The sequence below is a fragment of the Myodes glareolus genome, chromosome 1 (genome assembly GCF_982192425.1).
Source record: "Myodes glareolus chromosome 1, mMyoGla1.1, whole genome shotgun sequence".
Lineage (NCBI taxonomy): Eukaryota > Metazoa > Chordata > Mammalia > Rodentia > Cricetidae > Myodes > Myodes glareolus.
Genome location: NC_142026.1, coordinates 84765486 through 84782825, shown reverse-complemented (window position 1 = coordinate 84782825; position 17340 = coordinate 84765486). Strand labels below are relative to the sequence as shown.

The 17340-nt window shown below is 37.4% G+C and overlaps 1 protein-coding gene across 1 annotated transcript in view; it reads right to left on the bottom strand.

Moving 5' to 3' along the window:
• Positions 1 to 17340, bottom strand: part of Lin28b (lin-28 RNA binding posttranscriptional regulator B) — a 93075-nt gene that overhangs the window by 38968 nt on the left and 36767 nt on the right. Inside the window, exons 3-4 of the mRNA XM_048449033.3 lie at positions 11480 to 11664; positions 10042 to 10113 (exon numbers count right to left, since the gene is read on the bottom strand). Of these exons, the coding sequence (XP_048304990.1) occupies positions 10042 to 10113; positions 11480 to 11664 (257 nt within the window). The remainder of the gene's footprint in view (positions 1 to 10041; positions 10114 to 11479; positions 11665 to 17340) is intronic.

The following is a 17340-nucleotide window of genomic DNA, read 5'->3' as shown; positions in this document are numbered from 1 at the left end:
ATTAAGACTGACAATGCTCCAGTATATGTTTCTAGTAAAAGAGTTTTTTGCATATTACAACATAAAGCATATTATAGGTATACTTCACAATACTACAGGACAAACAGTTATAGAAAGATTTAAAAGTACTTTAAATAATATGCTTAATAAATAGAAAGGGGTAATAAAGATCCCCAGAGATATATCACACAACACTTTATTAAGTTTAAACTTTTTACTTCAACTGAAGAATGGATAAAGAAAATGTGGTACATTTACACAATGGAGTACTACACAGCAGTAAAAAAAATGGCATTTTGAAATTTGCAGGCAAATGAAAGGGTCTAGAAAAAAAACATATTGATTGTTCTGCTAACTTTATCCTGTCTTGGTATTGTCCAATCAGCTTCTTTATTAATCAGTAAGAGCAATACGTATTCACAGTGTACAGAAGGGTTATTCCACAGCACAGCATACTGTCAGCAGTCTAGGCAAGAGCACTTTCTTACTTAGTGGCTAACTTTGCCACAGTGAAAGAAAATTCCATTTGAAGTTTCTTCAATGCCCATCTTCTCTGAAGTAGATTTGTGCTATCAGGAGCAGACATGTCTAATTATCATGAAAAGTCTTATGTTATTAAAACATCTTAGATGTCATATTCTGTAGATCTCTGAAACATTTGAAGAATGCCTACCTATCTAAAATAAGATAGTTTTGGGTTGGAAATACAAGTTAGGATATAAAGTGAATTAGGTTCAAAATGTTGAACTCACCAAGATAGGATAGATAATGGAATATTTTCTCTGAATTTTTCAAGTACAAATAGACTGTACATTGTGAATGTAATTCTTACCTGATAATTATTCCTATTATATATAGTTTTACTTTGTTAGAGTTAAAACCTTCCCTTTATATCTAGACAAAAGGGTTATGTGATATTTTGGTCACATTCTGATGAACCCGAGACTGGCAATAAAGTTTACTTTGAATCAGAGGGTGGGGCTAGCTACTAGCTGACCAAAATTAACCATAGGGGTTCTGGAGGACCAAGGACATATAGAGAGACACAGGAAGTAGTAGGGTGAGGCTTAGAAAGATTCCGGGGGATCCTTCTGGAGAGAGGGGTGGGGATCACTGGTGGCTTCTCTGCTGATTCCCTGATCACTCAGATTCTTATCCTGATATCTGACTCCCAAGGTTTTATTGATAAAGAATAAGGAGATAAAAGCTTCAAAAGCAGAAGTGAGTTAAAACATATAATGGTTTTGTTTTGTAAAATGCTATAAATGGAAGTTTTTAGTATCTATAGTATAGAATGGCTAGTGAGAAGACAGGTTAAGTGTAAAGCAGTCCTTGGTTCAAGCTCACAACAAGGCAAATGAGTTCCTTGAAGGATGAACCTATCTTGCTTTATCCTTCCATAAGGATGGCTATGTAATTCAATTATCCTTAATATAAATTCTCAGAAAACAGACTTAAAGTTCTACTCATATTTCCAGTTGTGAAGGAGAGAAACCAGGTCACAAATGGTATAGAACTTACACAAATACCTTCTTCTCATTTTTAGAGATTCTGAACTCTGTGTGAGTGTGTGAGTGCACGAACACACACATGTGCCACAGAAGACAACCTCTAGTGTCAGCCTCTTGCAGTACCCAGACGAGGTAGGCTGTAGGCTCCTGAGTATTCTCCAGCTCCCACCTCCCTGTCTCACTGTAGCAGTACTAGAGCTCTACTGCACAAGTATCACGTGGATTCCACAGATCAAGCCTAGCCACTGAGCCTTTCCCACAGCTCCCAAAATTCTAAGCATTCTTCTATCTCCCAGTCAATGAGGGTCTTTCTCTCCTAAAAGCAAGGAAGATGTCTGATTTTTTTCCCTTACTAACCCAATTTAAATAACAAACAGTGAAGAATTAACAAAGCACTACAAAATGAATAGTCTTCAATTCTTCTTTGACCTTTTTTCAAATTTAATACTTGTTCTTTGCTCACATTAACTGACCAACAATTTATACATGCATGTGTATGTGCATGTGTGTGAAGACAGGAATGCATGTTGAGGTCAGCAGATAAGCTCAGACATCCTTTGTTAGGTTCCATGTACCGTGCTTTCTTTGTGTGCAAGTGTGCCTGTGTGCAGGGGCATGTGTACCACAGCACATGTGTGGAGGTAAGAGGACAACGTTGCAGGAACAGGGTTCCTACTTTCTACCACAGGGGTTCTGGGAACAAACTCAGGTTGTCAGATTTGTCAGCAAGTAACTACTCACTGAGTGATGTTAATGCCCCAGTGACAACTTGCAGAGCTGGTTTCCACCTTCTATCTTGTTGAGTCAGGGTCTCTCCTGCTTCTGTTGCCACACCCTGTACTCCAGGATAACCAGCTCCGCTACTCTGTCTCTGCCTCCCAAGTGCTGGAATTATAGATGCACACAGCAGCATCTGGTTTTTTACTTGAGTCCCAGAGATTAAACTCAAGTCACTAGGCTTGCATGGCTAATGCTTTTTACTTGTTATCTCAACTCTGCAGCCCCAACCTTGTTTTCAGGAGTTTCTCACTGGTCTGGAACTCTCCAGGGAGGTCAGGCCGCCAGCTGGTTAGTGAGTACCAGGGATTTATTTGCTTGTCTCTAGCTCCCTGGAATACAAACATACAGCCACACATGATTTTTTTTTAGGCTGTCTCTAGGAATCAAACTCAAATCCTCAGGTTTACAAAGCAGTACTCTTCTGACCAAATGTTCTGGCTAGCATTCAAAATATTCATAATTTTAAAACTCTGACATGTAAAATGCATTTTTCTAAAAAAATCACTTGGAAATTAACTAATCATAAATATGATTTTACAAAACAGCAGTCTATTGTATTTAATTACTACTTCTGAGCAGTATGGGAAGATATTTTATGTTAATTATTATAATTTAACTTAAAGTTACCTTATTATAGCAACAAAAATAACATTTTCTTTGTGAGTAGTTCATGTTCTTAATCTGTTTAACCAAAGTGAAAATGCTAAGTTCTAGTATAAATGTAGAAGAGTCTTTTTGGGAGGCCTTTAGCTTCATGAGAACAGAACTAGCTTTGTCTCTCATTAATAGAGCTTTAGCTTCTAGAAACACAAATTCCCTTATGTTTCTAGAAGTTAAAGGATAAGACTACTGTTTCAGTGAAGGGATTTAAGAGCATAATATAGAAATTTTGTTAATATTCAACTTGACCACACTTTATTCTTTTCTCACAGGAATAAAATGAACACCACAATGTTGAGATATGATATGTAATATATGATTAAATTTAAAACATTTAAACAAATGTGATATTTTAAATAATGCCATATGTTATTTTAAAAACATACCTAAGGTTGGTCAAGTGGTAGTAGGCTATGATCTAAGTGGTAAAAATAAATATACAAAATTTAATATTAGAGGCTAGATTCCCTTTTTAATCTCACAGTTAAAAATACCCATCTTGCACTAGAACTTTACACTGAAATCATGTATTCCATATTATTCTTGCAATATTAGAGTTGCTTCCAATTTTTTTCCTTAGAGACATTATGCATTTATAACATTTAAAATAAATGATGATCAGAAAATCAACCTAAACCTCTGCTTACTTGTCATTTTGCTTCCGATCATTCCCATTAGACATCTGGGGAGACCTATGCAACACCAAAATGAAGCTCAGCCCCACACAGTGTCTGGCAGAGGGTGATGAGAATGGCACATTGTCTGCTTGGTCTGAACAGGGGTCACAGCAGGGAGAGCATCTGCTAAGCTAATGTGAATGGAGGAAACAACTATAATTGCCTCATTAAAAGATCTCTGGCCAAATAATCACAAGAAGAAAGGACTAGGAAAACTGCCCCAAAATTAGGCCTATAATATGATAATTGGGGGGGGGGGGTAGAATTTTAAAATTGCAGAGAGAGAGAGAGAGAGAGAGAGAGAGAGAGACTTGGGCATACTATTGGTTTTACTAACTTCCTTAGGTGCTACATACATAAATTAACAAAAACTTGGAAGCAACAATTCAGTTGTCCAGCTATAGCCCTTAGCAGACGTTCAAACGTAAGGGTGCAAACTCACAGCTACCCAGGATACAAATGTACAATAAAGGGCGGTGTAAAGTTGCTAACAAAGGACTAACACGGGAATTAGAAAGGCATACTGATCTAAATTTTGCAATTACTGTATGAAAAGCATGTAATTAGAAAGCTCGATGCCTTTTCTTCTATTTTCTACCTCCACCTTTAAAAATGTCTACTTTTCTTGCAGTTTAATAGTGTATACCTAGAGCTACAGTTTGGTTAATTCAAACTATGTATTTTATTCAACATTATTAATAAGTATTTCACAGTAGATATTAAGATTTTTTAAAAAGAATTATCAAACTGGTCAGAAATTAAAATGTAATGATACTGAGACCAATTATTCTGTATTTCCTGATATTTTGAGGTTAAGCTGTATGAATGTAATCTGGATCATATAGTTAACAGTATCATAAAGATAAACTTTCTTTTCTGAATCCAACAAACATGGTAAAATTAGCATGTTACACCCATAAGCCAGGTTTAAAATAAGCAGACTATTTGATGACTTTGATGTTTCGCACCCAAAATGTGCTGGCTAATTTTTCCATTCCATTTACCATTCCAGTCTTTAAACTGCCTTAATCTCTTGCCCTCAGATGTTGATCTTGTAAGAATAGGGGTCATAGGTCAGGACAGACAGACCTCAAAGGATCTGGCCTATCAATTCATGCCTGAAAGATTTCTCTGCCACAATAGGAACCTACTAAACAGCAAATTCCTAAATCTAATCACATAAGTATCAGGGTGAAATTGTTATTTATTGGAATTTATCAATTTACATCTTTTCAAACACCTCTAGCACCTAAACAGCATTTGAATTTTCTTTTGGAAACAGGTTCTAGGATATAGTAACCATGAAAACAACACTACTGAAGGACTTCTTAAAGTGAAACAGCAAAGTCTAAGCATAGGCTTATTATTTTCAGGAATGCTATTAAGATTTCAAAAGACACAGCACAAGATTTCCCACATAAAGTAACTAGAAGCCGCCAAATTCCACAATAGAGATAATGAATGGGAAAGGTTATAACAGTGCAGAAGTGGGGTGAGGGAAGAACTACCGGTACCTAATTTATAGCTCTCCTGTTCTAAGAGTGAGCATCATAGAAATATTTTCCATGGGGTAAATAAAACATACAGCTCTTTATTAAGCATACATGGCAACTTTTCTAATTCCGAATCTCTTACAAAACTTTCATACAAATTCAAAATAATTTAAGTCCACAAAATTATAGTTTTATAAAAATCAACTACCATACATCTCATGTGAAAACCAGGGTCATATGTGTGTGTGTGTGTGCTCACTCGTGTGTGCATGCATGTGTGCATGTATGTGTGTTTGTGCGCACATGCGCACACACGTTTAACTCTAAGCTGAGTTTGAACCAGATACCATATAATTAGATTCTATTTATACTCTCCCTGGTCTTTTTGGCAATAAAGACAGCATATCACAATGTGTCATTTCAATATTATACTACCGGGCATGTCAAACTAAGAATTAGTGTAAATAAAAACCATCTAGAACTAAAGACTCTTTTTTAATAGTACCAAATAAAGGAATTCTCTGAACTTCCACAAAAAAACCTTAGCAATTAGCATCCTTTAGAAACAAAATATTATATAGAATATGAAAAAGTACTAATATGTTAATATGGTTTTAAAAATTAAATATTGCACCAAATTAACTGAAAGCACTGGAATATTGTCTCAGCTATTTTTAAAAATTCTAAGCTACTTTTTAAAAATTCAAGTCATTGCTGTTAGAAAAGGCCTTCCATTATTATCAGAGTGTGTGGTTGGGTCAGAAGATGTGGAAGGTTAAGGAGAACAAAGACAACAGTCACTATGCTGGGGGAAAACAGAAACTGTAAACAGACTAGTCCCAGAACCAGATATCTATACCCTCCATATGGGAATTCACCACAAATGTTCTTAAATGTTACATGTATTTCATTTACTAATTATTTAGCATCAAGTCACTTTATCTATACAAAGATTTCTAGACCAATAGTCTCACTGCATGTCTGTCTAGTCATTCCAAATATCTGCAAGTATAAACCAAAATTTCATACTGAATCCAACAGTAGTAATTCAAATAAATAGAATGTCAAAGTTATCATTTTATTAGCCTATCTCAAATTTAATTGTTAAAATTGACTTCTTGTTTTCATAGTAAACTATGTTCTTTAGAGAAAGGTACCAAGACTAGACTAATTTTTGAGAAAAAAGCATAAAGTCTCTAATTTTTCATCAGTCATCTTAATTTTATAATGAGGAAAGCTACAAGGGGGTTTCGCCTCCATACTCATCTGAAGATGACCTAAACTAAGATAAAACAAGCTAAACAGTAAATACAAAATTATTTTATCTGAAACTGTAAGAAATCTTTTCTATCATGGAAGACTTTATGAACACTCTTCATTTTAACAGACAGTATCTAATTCATGATTCATAAATGAAAATGAATCAATCTAAATGTTACACCAGATACAAAGTAAACTCTAATTGGATCAATAAGCAAATGTTAATCATATTGCTATAATAAGAATAATAAAAACCAAAAAGCACCCTACTAGAGAGACATGGAAGGAAATACTGTGATCTGGTGTCAAGCAAAGAATTCTCTTTTTATTTTGTTTGTTTTGGGGGGGGGTTGTTTGATTGTTTTTTTTCAAGACAGGATTTCTCTGTGCAGCTCTGGCTGTCCTGGAATTCACTCTGTAGATCAGGCTGTCCTCAAACTCAGAGATTGCTGTCTCTGCTCCTATGTGCTGGGATTACAGAGGGGCCCACCATACCCACCTTTTAAGCAAAAGATTCTTTTTTTTAAATAATATTTTATTTATTTATTATGTATACAATATTCTGTTTGTGTGTATGTCTGCAGGTCAGAAGAGGGCACCAGACGTCATTAGAGATGGTTGTGAGCCACCATGTGGTTGCCGGGAATTGAACTCAGGACCTTTGAAAGAGCAGGCAATGCTCTTAATCACTGAGCCATCTCTCCAGCCCTAAGCAAAAGATTCTTAAGCATGACATCAAACAAAGGCTAATTGAACTGTCCTCATCAAAATAAAAAACTCTTGTACTACAAGATTATCTGAGAGAAAAAAAGGCTACAGAATAGAAGAAAATATTTGGAAAAGGTTTAACTGGAAAATGTCCTGTATCATAGTGCATAATAAAAGCTCTCAGAATAATAACAAGAAAATAAGTATCTCGCTGGGTGGTGTTGGTGCGTGTCTTTAATCCCAGCACTGGGGAGGCAGAGGTAGGTGGATCTCTGTGAGTTCAAGGTCGGCCTGATCTAAAAGATCTTGCTCCAGGATAGGCACCAAAGCTACAGAGAAATCCTGTCTTAAAGAGAAAGAAAGAGGGCTGGAGAGATGGCTTAGTGGTTAAGAGCACAGGCTGCTCTTCCAGAGGTCCTGAGTTCAATTCCCAGCAACCACACGGTGGCTCACAACCATCTGAAATAAGATCTGGTGCCCTCTTCTGGCGCACGGGCATACATGGAGGCAGAATGTTGTATACATAATAAAAATAAATAAATAAATCTTTTTTAAAAAAGAGAGAAAGAGAGAGAAAAGAAAATAAGAAAAGAAAATACACATACTATTAAAAAAATGCACAGGCACAGTTTACTGGAGTCCCAGAGAATAAAGACAGCAGCATCAAAATTACAACCATGCCCACCACATTTATGGGGTAGCTAAGCCTATGTTCAGCTGAAAAACATCAATTACTGGCAAATATGCATAGCAGGTGGCTTGTACACTGCTGACAGAGATACAGGAGAATGTGGCTCCTTTGCAAAACCAAGGTAAACATATACCCATGACCATGGTATATAGCTGTCCCACTCCAAAATCGAAGACTAACATGCATTAAAAACCCACACTTGGAGTCTTTTGCCATGCTGTTCATAACAGACACAACAGGAAAATACTCAAATCCTTCAACAGATGAATTAAATAGATACTGTTAAAGCATAATAATGGAATATTACCCAACAATATAAAAGAATGAACTACTGAGACATTCAACATTGTAGATAAATTTCAAAAGCATGATGATAAAAAAAAAGGAAAATTTCAAAAGATTATGAAACAAATAAATCTGTTCATATGACACCCACCAAAACAAAACCAATCATAACATGAAAGAACAAGTTACTGGTTGCCAAGGGGATAGATTAAGAGTGGGAAGCTATAAAAGGGAGTGGGAGGTTGTTTGTTTGTGGGGTAATAGACTGTTCAGAGTAAATCATAATGGTGAGAGGAGCAATGTATGCATGTGAAAATTCACAGAGCTGTGCAGAAAAATATAAATTGTTATGTAAGTCTGAGACATAAAATAAAATCAATATTCCAAATAAGCAAAACATACAAAAATGTACCAATGTTAGTTTTTCTTTTAAAAAAGAATTAACTAGAAGTCTGCCTTTTTCATGCTTCAGTGAACCAAATCAACTACTTAAGGTCATTTTTTAACTATCCAGCATTAAGACCAAGGCCTTGCACATAACAAGGCAAGAACTTCCCCGTGAATCTGTATCCCGAACCCTAACACCATTATTTTCAGAATTTTGTAAATTCTAAGTTCAAAAGTGGCTTACACCAGTACCCAAATCTCTAAACGTACTTCTCTTCATCTTGCGTTGCTTATAAATTAGGAAGAGAGTATGCTAAGTTCTCCCAAACTGGAATCTACCCACATTCTTTCTGTCTGCCTTTATACTTAAAGGCATTGGAAGAATGAGAGGTGTGAGTATCTAAATTGCAGTTTGTATTTGAGTGCTAGTCCCTTAATGTTAGATTGAGGTCATTCATCCTCAGCAAGGCTGTCATGTAACCCATGCAGTGCAGCATTCTGTCATCAGATGCTGTGCACTTTAAGTTTTCCCTTTACTGATAATTTTTGTTTTTAACCATGTGACCAAGATGTTATGGGGCACACTTCTCTATTCATGTACTTTTGTAATCAGTAAGCATTTTGCTGGGGGAGATGCCTTAAGACTGTAAGTAATCCATCTCACATCACACTGAAATTTTATCATTTATTTCTTAAAATGTCAGAGCCATTGGTTTCTTCCCCATGATTTATAACTATAGAATTGCGATTGACTTCAGTGCTCAAATTTCCACCCCTAGCGACATCTCCTAGTCAGCGCCTACACCTGATTGACAGGTTCCTATCATTTTTTTTAGGTACTGTTCATCATTTAACTCCATCTTCATGTAGGCTAAGAGTAAACCATTCACAATCACAGTCAGACCTCAGGGTTGTGCTTTCAATTCCATCTTTAACCTAAGGAATCAGTGCAGCCCTGTCCTCTCTTCTGCACGATTCTTCCTTTTCTATTAAACCATTCCCCATCCACACATATACATTCTGTAAGTTCTTAACCTTTAGAAAATATCTCCACACAGTGTCTGCTGCTGCTGCATCTTCTCCTATCATTCTCTGTTGAACAAGACACAAGCTTTCACTCCCACCAGTCTGCAGAGTTGTTCTCGTCACATCCATTAGTCACTTCTGTGTTGCTAAGTGGTTGGAGTCTCAGTGATCATCGTGATCACTGTATCATCGGCATCTCTCAACAGACATAGTACTCACCTCCTTAATTTTTTTCCTTCCCAGTCTTCCAAAACAAAACCCTTCTAGATGACCTTCCTGTTCCCATTGCTTCCACATCCTTTTTCACTGCTCCTTCTCAGTGTTAGAACGACCCAGAGCTCATTCTTTTTTTCATTATGGGTATAAATATCATTTCACTGACTACTGCTGAACTCTTATTTTCTGCCCTAGAACTCCATATCCAGTACCTTTTCACTTAATTTGTAACCCTCTTGAATATTCATCATTCCCAAGCCAAGCTGTCCACGTATTCCTGCTCCTGCAGTTTTTCCCATCTTGGCAACTGGTCCCTCCATCTTTCTTGTTGCCCAGGCCAAACAAACCTTGGAATCATCCTGGACTCTTCTTCTCTCACAGTCCACATCTGATCCATCAGTAAATCCTGCCGTCTCCACCTTCAAAACATACAGGAATTTCGCTCACCACTTCTATGTCTACCACCCCAATCCAAACCACCACCATCTCTTTCTGGTACACTGGAAAAGCATCCGTTGTTGATTCCTCAGCTTTCATACTTGCTTCTCCAAATTAACTAAAGTAACAACTGTCAGGAGGTACTTTAAGAAACGTTACAATTAGAGCTAAATGCTTCTGAAGAGCTTGTGTTAAAGATGTGGCCCCCAGGAAGCATTGTTCAGAAGCAGGTCCTTTGGGAAGAGGTTCACTTTAATAGCATCAATGGGTTAATAGCTTAACAGGAAATTGGACTTAAGGATGTGGGGCCTAGTTGGCAAAAATAGATTACTGAGGATGTACCTTCAGGGCCTCTGCCAACTCTCTCCTTTTCAAGAGTCATCAAGTGTGCAAAATACACTTCTCTTTTAAGTTAATTTTTTCAAGTATTTTGTCATAGCAACAGAAAGCCAACTGGTATAAAGTGGTAAATTAGATTATGAGATTATACTTTTAAAACTAATTTTAATGATGTTCTATTTTTTTCTATAATCAAAGTTCATGTATGCACCAGTCAAATGTTACAAAAGATAAAAACACTATGATCTGTAGATATGTAATTAAAAAAGACTAAATAACATTCAGAAAGCTATCTCATTTCTGCTATGTTTTGCTCTTATTATTTTGGATAGCAGTTTAAAACCAGGTACCAAAAACCTTCAATACATAGTCTTTGGTCCAGATTTTCAGTAGTAAATATCTATTCTAAGGATATAATCAGACAATATCTAAACAATGTACACATAAGAATTGATACAGTAGTGCTAATTTCAAAGTACAGAAAACAGATTCAATAGTCCTGACAGCACTGTTTGTAAATTTTGGCAGATTCATACAGTAAGAATGCATGCAACTGTTAGTTACTGACATCTAAGAGTTGGCTTAAAAATAAAACAGCAGATATTTTGACTGCTGCCTGCATCTGGGATTTCAAGTAACCTTTCCCCAATGTCAGTTTTTTAATGTTTGAATTTTCAGAGCATCAGTTATCATATTAAAAATAGATAAATCAATCTGTATACTTTCACTGGAAAAAGCAAGTGGAACCAGAAAATTGTACAGAGAGAGGCACTTCTTCCGTAAGAATCTGAGCCCCTCCTCTGCTCCCAACAGTCTGGGGATGGCAGTCTTAGCACTATTGCTCACTTGATGCTAACTGCAGCTAAGCACTCTGAAGACTGTCGTTTTGACACAGTACTACTATTTTCTTTCAACTAGACTTCATAAAAATCCATAATCAAAACGATAATGAAATTTTACAACATTTTTCAAATACAGTACACTCATAAGCCAGCCAAGTACAATTACCTATCTCCCTTTGGTTTTCTTTTTTGCAGTGTCTTCCCTTTAGGTCTTCTTTCACTTCCTAAGCAGGGGCTCCCACCTGGGCCTGTTACCCGTATTGACTCAAGGCCTTTGGGGGATTTTTTAAATGTAAATTCCACTGGCTCTCCTTCTTTCAAGCTTCTAAATCCTTCCATGAATAGTTTGCTCTGTAAAGAGTAGGAGGGGGAGAGAGATCATGATTATCAGTGCTTTATAAATCATCTATAATTTTAAGGTTATCAAAGCAAGAAATTCTGTTATCCATTATAAAAGTATAGTTTTTTTTCATTTTATTGAAGTTTGACAAACCTTACAATGCTGGCAGTTGAAAGCCTATACCACGTTGCAGAAAGCATTTAATAATACAGAAATGTAAATGTACACATTCTTGTCCCATCCATTCTACCACAAAGGTTCTAGTATAAAGTCAGAGCAATGCTGCCAACGTGACCTGAGCTCAGGCCCCAGGACCGCATGGGAAAGGAGAAAACTGACTCCAAGCTGTCCTCTGACCTCCACATGTGCACCATATTCACATACATACACATGCATGTGCGCGCACACACACATGTGCGCACGTGTCCCCAATAAATAAATGCAGTAACACTTTTAAAAGAAGATCCTACCATATAAGCTCACATAGAGATTCATTTTTTTAAGCAACTATAGCACTGTCTGGCAAATTGTACCAGCCTTAATAACATTTTAATTCCACTGATTAAACAAATTATACTAGAGTTACATAATATAATATTATCAATGTTAAGATTTCTATTTAGCTCTGGGCAGGTGGTTTTACTGTTTCTGCCCTACCCACTGCTCACTTTGTAGTGTGCTAAATAATGTCTTTTTTCTTTTGAAAAATATATTTAGAGCTATATGTATTGATGTAAAAAACATGTGATACTATTGTGCCTAAAAAAGAACCTGTGCCTACCATAATGCCATCAACAGTTTTTCTTTTATTTTTAAGTTCACATTATATTTATATCATTCCCCCCTTTCCTTTCCTCCCTCCAAGCCCTCTTATATACTCCTCTTTGCTATCTTTCAAATCCATGGCTTCTTTCTTCATTTATTGCTATGACATTTATATACCATGTGGGTGTTATATTTAGTGATATGCATATATGCATATATGTATACAGATCACTAAATATAACCTGCACAGTCTGTACAGTGTTGCTCATATGCATTTTTCAGGGATAACCATTTGGTACTGGGTCAGTAGTACAACTGTTAAAGATTCATATTTACTCTTGTAGAGATGGAGCACAGAGCAAGTCACGTGAACAGTCACCTTCTCTACTCTGTTGTAAAGCAAAAAGTTTTCTATTTGATAATTTATTGTTTTAGGAACATTTTATACTAGAACAATTAACTTACATTAATTAAAAAAACTCTTCTCAATTACAAAATTATAACTGTCGGGGAGTGCGGGTGTTACAACTTTACAAAGATGTCCTGACTTATCAGAAAGCCAGGCTATACTTAGAGCAGCAACAGTACAGCCTTGGACGGGAAGAGCTGCAATAGGACAGCTCTGGAGGCTAGGGTCACAATAGGACAGTTCTGCTCTGGAGGAAAAGGTGACCTGACTTGTCAGGAAGCCAGACTACCTGAATCTGGGGTGCAGTGGGGGATGCTCTCCCTGCAGGATATAGCAATCCTGCTCCTCTCCTGGAGAGCCTGTACAGGTGAGCTCTGCTTTTCCCTCCCAAGATCTTACTTCTTTTGCTAACACTCTGTTAAAGGGGAAGTCCCTGCAGAAACGTAGCAATCTCTTTTGGCTCCAGCAAAAACTTGTTACTTTTTCTGCTCAGCTTTGTTCAGTCCCTCTTAGGGAACATCCCAGCAAGGTTCTTCTATTTTGCTCAACCTTGTTCAGCCCTCCTAAGGGAGCATCTCAGCAAGGTTATTCAGCTCAGTCTCCTAAGGGACTTCTCAGCTAGGTTCTTCTGCCCTGGTGAATAAAGAGCGTCACCCAAGACTCTTAAGAAAGAGATTTATTTGGGAAGGAGAGTGGCTGCCTCTGTCAGGTGGGTAAAAGGCAGCTTCCAACTGAACAGCAGAGACGCTTATATAGGGCTTCTTTTAGGGGCGGAGTTTTCCCATGGAGAAGAGGGATTATTTAGTTTTCCCTGTTTAGGGATTGGTTTAATTGGTTAGGGGCAGAGATGGCACTGATCTCAAGGCCAAACTGTATTTCTTTCACTGGCTCTGATTCTAGGGACAAAGTGTTTCTTTGGCACTGGTTTCAGAGTCAGGGCATATTTCTTTGGTTCTGGGTTCAGGGCTAAGGGTGTTTCTATCCCTGGCTCAGGTCTCAGAACCAGGGTGTGTTTTTTTTACTGGATCTGGGTTCAGACTCAGGGTGCTCAGGGATTGGTTGGCTTCCTGCTCCACCCTACAATAACCTGAATTTCAAATACTCCTTCACTAATTTAATATTTCTTTTTCTGTTAAGGTGGATATGCTGATTTAAAATATAGTAAGATAATTAAGTCATTAGACTTTTTTTTTATTTACCTGTCTGGATTCTTTTTGTGTATTTTGCAAATCCGACTTGGAAGACCTCGCAGTTTGTAAGGACTTCTCTGATCTAATGTGGAAGGCTGTGCAGTTTGTAAGGAGTTTTCTGAGTTTGTGTGGCAAAAGAAAGAAGCAGTTACCGTCTGTTCTGCTGATGCATAAACTCAGGCACTTTGTTCTTAGTGACAATGGACCCGAAAAAGAGACTGTGCTCCACTGAACATGTCAAATGCTGCTTCTCTTTGGAACAGCCACCTCCTTATATTAGTATCAAAATTGTACTCTCCTTCCCAACTATCTCCAGGATAAAAATCTTAACGTTGTATAAACCAACAATGTCCTCACTTAGTTGATCAGAGGTCAGAAAATCATTACTTCAAGTCCATAACCCTAAAAACATCTGCTAGGGTTTAGACATGTTTTATATCCTGTCCCCAAGAATTCACAGATCTAAAGCTGGGAAACAGTGTGCAGTTTTCTGGAGACTGGGCCTACTAGGAGACCCACAGGTCAACTGGACTCATGCTCTCTAAAGAGACTATGGACTGCAGTCTCTCTGACTTCCTGTTGTGTAGTGCAATCTCTCGTCCTGTTGTGCATTCCCTCCATGATGTTGTCTACCCACTGGACTTTTTCCGCAGGCAGAAACAATGTCCCTAGTACCTGAGTGTGGACTTTGAACCTCCTGAACTGTGAACTACATAAGCCTCTTTCATGTGTAAAATTTGTCTTCATTACAGTAACAGTAAACTGGTTGCTAAATACAGTAGTTCCCTTTACCCCTAGTTTGCTTCTCATAGGTTCCATTACCTAAGGTAACAGTAGTTAGAAAATACTAAATGAAAACATTCAGAAATAATTGATAAGCTGAAGATATAAATCAATTTGAGCAGTGACAAAATTCCTGGCTCCTGCATCCCAAAGAGGATGAATCCTCCCTCCAGCATCCTTAGCATACACTTCCTACCTGATCATTAGTGACTCAGCTTCATGGTTATCAGATCAACCCACGGCTCTGCACCACTGCTACTCAAGTCACCCTTCTCTGACTTAGAAAACATGGGGACAAAGCAGTTATGCTAGGATGGTGCTACAGAGTCATTTAAGTTAAAAGATGAATGGTAATGACTTAATAAGGGCTGCAGGGATCAACAATGAAACAAATTTATCCACGATATTACTGAAAAAAAAGGGGAATTCACTGTTCTATCTCAAACTGCAGAAATTAGGCCCACAAAGCATAGTGCTTAGTGCAGAAAAAAGGACACTGAATTTGTAAACTAGCTTAAATAATAAAACACAGCATATAAAGGACTTGGTCCACAGTGTTTCACCTGCGTCCTCTTCTAGCACCCAATGGACATCTTAGAATATATATTCCTCATAAAAAGAAGAGTGCTCTGATGATAAATAGCAGAAATAATTACATGGTATACATAATGACATTACTTCAAAATTTAGTGCAAAGGAGACTATTCATTGTGAAAATAAAATATACAAGAAAATAAAAAACAAGCCAGGTGGTACTGGCACACACCTTTATGCCCAGCAGCTGGGAGCCAGAGGCAAGTGAATCTCTGAGTTCTGTGAGTTCAAGGCTAGTCTGGTCTACAGAGCGAGTTCCAGAATAGGCTCCAAAGCTACAAGAAACCCTGTCTTGGAAAAGAGAGAGAGAGAGAGAGCGAGCGAGAGAGAGAGAGAGAGAGAGAGAGAGAGAGAAAGTGAGAGAGAGAAAGTGAGAGAGAGAACCTGTTTCTGGTTTTTATGACTGAAGTCTGTCTTTTCTGCTGCCTGGTGGAATGTGAGGAGGGAAAAAGCCACGACTGCAACGGATCACCCATTCGGACAATTCTAAGAGATAGCTGTCCTTCCTCCCTGTTCACTAAATAAAGCCTTTTTATTTTAAATCGGGAGGAGAGCTAATAGCTGAGTATAAACTAGAAAGGAAAAGCTGTCTAGTCACAGCTCTCCTATGCTCACAGTTTGTTCCTGCAACAAGCATAGTCTGTAGTATATTGCCGTACTTTTATCAACCTAACTTGATTTTTTTCATCATCATTAAGATAGGTATAGTTTCTAGTTTGCACTCAGGCCTAAGGATCCCCAGATCCAACTGGGTGGCAAGAGGGAAGACACTACCACAAGTCGTCCTGTGAACACCATATGGCATGCCTACATATTACACACACACACTATAAAATTTTAAAACAAAGTTATTTTTTAAATCACCATGCAATTAAAGAGAGAACTCTTAGCAAATATTCTCTGGTTAAATATCAAAATAGCTTAAATATAGAAGATCGAGATTTGCTGAAAGGGAGAACTATACTATTTTATCTCAAAATCTACCTTTACCCCGATCTACTGATTTTTATGAATGGCTCCATTGTTTTAGATATACATTCTAATGTTTAGCTGCACATACACCAGTTACTGATCTTGTGCATAATGACCTCATAATCTCTCTTTTACTCGTTACATCCCTTTCACTGGACTGCCACTCTCCTATTTAAGTCCCAGTATCTTCTCCTAGAATAAGTATATAATAGTTTCTTCCCAGATATTGCAGCCTTGAGTCCCCTCTCTGCTCCACCTAAATGTAGTCTCTGAATAACGACATGTTGTTAGTCTACACGTGTCACTCTCATCTCACAAGTCTGTCACACTGTCTTCTTAGATTGTAGGTTAAGAGCTCTTACTCCTCTTGCAGAGGACCCAGATTCAGTAACGGTTCGCAAACTCTGTAACTCTAGTCCTAGGATATCCAACACCATTTTCTGACCTTGATCAGCACTGCATGTACACAGTACATTGATATGCATGTGGCAAAACACCGATACACATAGAATAAAAATAAATGTCTTTTAAAAAATGTAGTGTAACAATTTTTAAATCTACACATATTACAATTACAAAAGTTTTGGTGTTTAGGCTTATATTTTCATCTCTACCATTTCTTTGGACAAAACAAAAAAATACTTTATATTGGAGAAAATCACAAACTACTGAATGAGTAAATGAACAAAGGAGTGAAGATAATTTAGAACAAAAGGCTAACCTGCCTATAAGAATAATTTCATGTTCACAAGGGGCACATCAACTGTCAATTTACATATCAATTAGTCTATCTGTTCTGCCAATACCTTAAACAGCTGTAAGAGACACCAGACATTTCCATACCACAAACACCAGACAGGAGCAAAGAGACCAAGTATGCCAGGATGTGACCAACACCCAGCCTTCTCAGGTTCCCCCCCAAAGACAACATCCACAAATAAGCAGGATGAAGTCTTGAAAATCCCCGCCTCAAT